We start from the raw sequence: 4,651 nt of genomic DNA on the forward strand, positions 1-4,651 counted from the left end.
AAATTATTTGGAAACATTGAAATATATATATATGAAACATGGTAAAATTAATTTTCATATATTAATCATTCAATTTAACTCGACTTGTTTAGTAAATTTAGAGATAGATTCAATTAAATAATAAAACTGATATAGATTTTTCATTTAGTTAGTCGATCAAGCTTTCGTTACAGCCTTTACCAAAACACTGGGTTGCAAGGGAAAACTAATAAATGAGCACCAAGTTGAAACTATATTTGGCAAATTCCAGACACCATATAAACAATACGAAAACATGGAATCCAAAGCATTTAATAAACATGAAAACAATATAATAAACACGTACTGTTAAGAAGTTAATTTTAGTAATAGATTTATACAGTGAAGTAATGGAAAAGGTTAATAGATGATATAATATTCACAAGATAATGGATTCAATTATGCACCTTGCTATTATATCTTCAGATATTAAAACCCAGCGTGTGTCTCTTTAGCTTTCATCTGATCTGCATTTTGCTTTGTTACAAGTTCTATTCATGCATTAAGGAATAGTAGAGGAACCGTTAACTCAAGTTCAATAATCTTGCCCCCAGTCCGATAATCAGCTGAGCATGGTTGGATGCCCGCTGTGGAGCATCCTCTTGATCATGTCCATTCCAAACGCAGAATCTGATGAACTGAGTAATGGCAGCACAATATTAACTCACCATTTCTAAACATGTTCCTCATTGAAATTTCCTAACAAACAGAGATGAGAATAGCAACAGCAGCTCATCAAAACAAAAGCGAGGGATCGAGCGCCAGTCAATTGATTCTAGTTTGATTGATCAAAGTAACTAGCTATATTTTGCACACTTAGTCCAAATATCTCAATCGGAAAAAATGAAAACATCAACATAAAAAATCTAGTTTCAGTCAAAACCTAACTTCCTAACCATAAGGAGTTCTCTAAATTTCTTCCTCATCCTAGCTAGTTGATCAAAACACTTTACAGTATGAGATGATTTCAATTCCATCAATAAATAAAAGCAAGCAACCTCTCTAACCTCCGTTACAGATATATACTTTTATCATCTCTTGCTTGTATCAAAAGGTAGGATACCAGGAAGCTAGTTGACAAATGAATATTAAACCAACTCTTCCAGGAAGTTCATCCTATCAAGGCACCTTTCTGAAAGCACAAAAATGTTTTCTTGTGGAAAGGCAGCATTCCCAAAGCATATTCTAGTTTCCTCCAAACAAAATGAAATCTTATGGTGTGTTCTGATCCCAGTTTATGAGGATAAATACTATTAATAGTAGTGAAAAGGAGGGACAGAAAGAGCAAAACCTAGTGTTTGTTTCAATATTTACATTTTACACAATCAAGCTGAAAGCTACTTGAATATATGTACTAATATGCGTACTACATAACAGATAACAATAGGAATAATATGTTTAACGCTAGACAGTAAATTTTACTATATTCAAGAACAATCCACTGCTGTTTTATCCTTAAAGTGAGTCAGGATATGCAGTCAGACTCCTCCATTAAAATCTTTTAAACATTCGTCATTAGACCAGTCATATATTTCACTAACTTCTCAGACGTGACTCTTTTATGCTCTTCGGTCTTTCCAACTTTATGTTTCACAAGAGATGATTTTGACGAGAAACACCAAAGTTCCAGTAGAAAAGAGCAGAAACAACAAAGCAGCTTTCTACTACCATAATTCATTTTACAAATAACCTGAAAACAGAAGGTATAATAAAGAGAGAGCTGACCTTGGTATGGTAATTTCATATGGAAAATAAATGACACCCTCGGATATGGGGGGCACATGGTCCTTCTTCTCATTAACAAACTTTATTATTTGAAACAAAACCTCTCGAAGAGATGCTTCAACCATTGCTCTACGACAACTTCTCTCCTCAGTAGCACTCTCTATATTAATGAACATAAACAATCATATAACAGGAAGAAGATAGATTTTAAAGAAAGCAAAAGCAATTTACAATTTTTTAAAGTTAAGGGCATAAACAAGGTTATACCTCCGGGGTCAACGACCAGTTTGGTATGATGAGATTTGCTTGAATGGTGTTTTGGGTGTTGAGTAACATTCAAATTGACGTACCATTGCTCCCAATATAAGCGCTCGGTTTTATTAGTGAACCAAGACGGCTGCTTGCTTTTCACCTCATAAAACGATAAGCATATCTATAACACAAACACAAGCAAAGAACTCATATTGAAGACAAGATACAAGCTAAAATGTAAAAGGCTACGACCATATATCATGCAAATGCAACATAAGCAAAAATAAAACCTAAACATAAAATAAGATGCAATGGCGACCATATCCGAAACAAAAACCTGAAAACTATAAGCGAAGTAGACATAACAGACCTGACTTTTCTTATTGGGATGTTTTTCCACCCAACTTATGAAATGATCAATCTTCTCATCTATTTTCTTCTCAAGTTCCACATCCCCACATTGCACCTAATTATTACAAAATACGAATTTGGGAAACATGCAAAACGCCAGAGAAAAATCAGGAAATAAAAGCAGTGATTTTGATTGGAGAAGTAAAAACTGAAGACATGAATGACTTACATAAGTAATTTCAAAAAGCTCCAAATCCACATCTTTGGGCCGAACTAGACCTAATGCTCTATGAAACACTATTGTATGTAAAATGCCTGCCATCATGGATTTAAAAAGGAAAGAAAAACTTTTAACAGGTCAAGTTAATCAAATAAAAAAAAAACTACAAAAAAGAGAGAACGTTTAATAAACGAAATTAATTACTTAAAAAAGGAACATATATAGAAATTGAAAAGAGGACTTACAGCGCAAAACTTCACGAATTTCAAAATGCTCCACTTCCTAAATAGGATATTGTTAAATTTAGAGAAAAGTAAAGGAAAATTTCAATCAGAAGCATAGATAGAATGTCTTAATATTTAAGAGTGAAATAAAACAGTAAAAGAGAAAATTTTGATTACCAGTTCTTTGAGTTGGCAGACTTCGCAGTTCATGATAATTGTTTAAAGAGGGAAACCCAGAAGAAACTAAAAGAGAAAAAGAAAGAAGAGATCGAAGAAAATTGGATGGATCAAACCCTAGATTTCAATCGAAACTTGTTTTACTTTTTTGCTTAATCGATCTTTTAATCGGCAGAGTGTGTGCCTTTTACTTTGTTTAGGCTTGGATATATCTGTCTCGCTCTTTTTTTTCTTTTTCTTTCTTTAATGGTGTTTGGATAATAAAAATAAGGTGGCTTACATAAGCATGATTAATAACGTGTTACCTCCGGCTGTCGCAACGACGTCTTATGCTTTCTCATTTTCCCGGTTCTGATTGTATATTTGTTTATTTCACAATTCAAAAAAGATGGGACTCAGTGAGGGGCCGTCCCAAAAGTCCAGAACTGCTAAAGAAGGTCCGATATGGCCCATGGTTTAGTTGGTTTGATTTAAGAAATTTCAATTCAGTTCATAGGTCTGTTTGAGGCCCGCCGGAATGGCATTCCAAACCCTTTCATCCCAAACTTTCTTGGATATTTTTTTGTTTTTGATTTCGATCTTGATACCCAAATGTTTTCTTCCCTCCTATAAAATTATTATTTTTTAAATATATACTAAAAACTAGGGTAAATTACATGAATGGTGACCTAATTATGAGAGTGTTTTTAGTTTGGTCACCCAACTATAATTTTTTTTTATTTGGTCACTAGAGTTTTCAAAATTAATTTTTTTTAATCATCATGCCGGTAAGTCAATAATGCAAGTCTAACATGGGCTTTTTTATTCAAATAATAACAAATTTGACCTTCCAATATTTACACATTCTAGCAATTAGATTTAAAAATTTTACAAATTTAGTCCTAAGTACTTACAAAATTTGTCATTTTAATCCTAATTCAAAAGATTTTAAATTTATTAAAAATTTTCGATAAAAATTATAAAAATACATAAAGATTGTAAAAAAATATATTGCACTAATTAAATCAAACTTCCTTGACTAATCAAATTCTTTTTCTACCCAAATCCTTAACCAATCAAAATCCTTCTTTTCCACCAAAATTCCCCCCACCCCGACCATGCCTTGCCCAACCCCCTGTTGCACCCTTCTCACGCCACCATCATCATCCCATCATTACCTTAAGCCCATTGCCCAACACCGCCACCTTCCTCTCACACAATTCGCCACACTTCTTTTGTTCCATCACCACTTTCCCTTACTATTGAAACCAAACCACCATTGTTGCAATATCAGTTCACCACTGCCTCATTATCTGTCCCTTGCAGCGCCACCCTACTCCCTCTAGCCCCTATCATACCTTTCAGCACCATCCCTTTCTATTAACCCTTACTGACCCTATCTTCAACTCTCCCAAGTTACACACCATCTCCTCCCAATCGCCTTTTCGTGTTACACCATCAGGCCATGTACTAAACTAAGCGTCCTTGATACATGCATGAATAGGGTGAAAATTTATTAATTCCATTCATCGAAGCTACCAAATTTTAAGTTTTGAAAAATCAATTAACTTACGACGCATTTTTATATGAGATCCAAGTATTTTTCGTTCAAGATGTCTTTGATCGATGAAATAACTATTTCTTAGCTTTGAAATACACTTTGAATCACTCTATTTCTAGTTCAAGAGGTCAAGTTATGGTTGTT

General features: G+C 33.8%; 1 protein-coding gene across 2 annotated transcripts; it reads right to left on the reverse strand.

The window, feature by feature from the left end:
• Positions 1-275: 275 nt before the first annotated feature.
• LOC105763335 (autophagy-related protein 101) lies at positions 276-3,300 on the reverse strand. 2 transcript variants are annotated; one of them, XM_012581530.2, is made up of 7 exons: positions 2,968-3,300; positions 2,812-2,848; positions 2,576-2,661; positions 2,366-2,461; positions 2,011-2,176; positions 1,744-1,903; positions 276-656 (listed from the first exon to the last, which is right to left on the reverse strand). In XM_012581530.2, the coding sequence occupies exons 1-7, from the start codon at positions 2,998-3,000 to the stop codon at positions 581-583; spliced, it is 654 nt and encodes a 217-aa protein (XP_012436984.1). In that variant the 5' UTR covers positions 3,001-3,300; the 3' UTR covers positions 276-580. The 2 variants fall into 2 exon arrangements, with proteins under 2 accessions (XP_012436984.1, XP_012436985.1); XM_012581531.2 differs by having other exon boundaries at positions 276-717.
• Positions 3,301-4,651: the final 1,351 nt, after the last annotated feature.

Source organism: Gossypium raimondii, chromosome 12 (genome assembly GCF_025698545.1).
Source record: "Gossypium raimondii isolate GPD5lz chromosome 12, ASM2569854v1, whole genome shotgun sequence".
Taxonomy (NCBI): Eukaryota; Viridiplantae; Streptophyta; class Magnoliopsida; order Malvales; family Malvaceae; genus Gossypium; species Gossypium raimondii.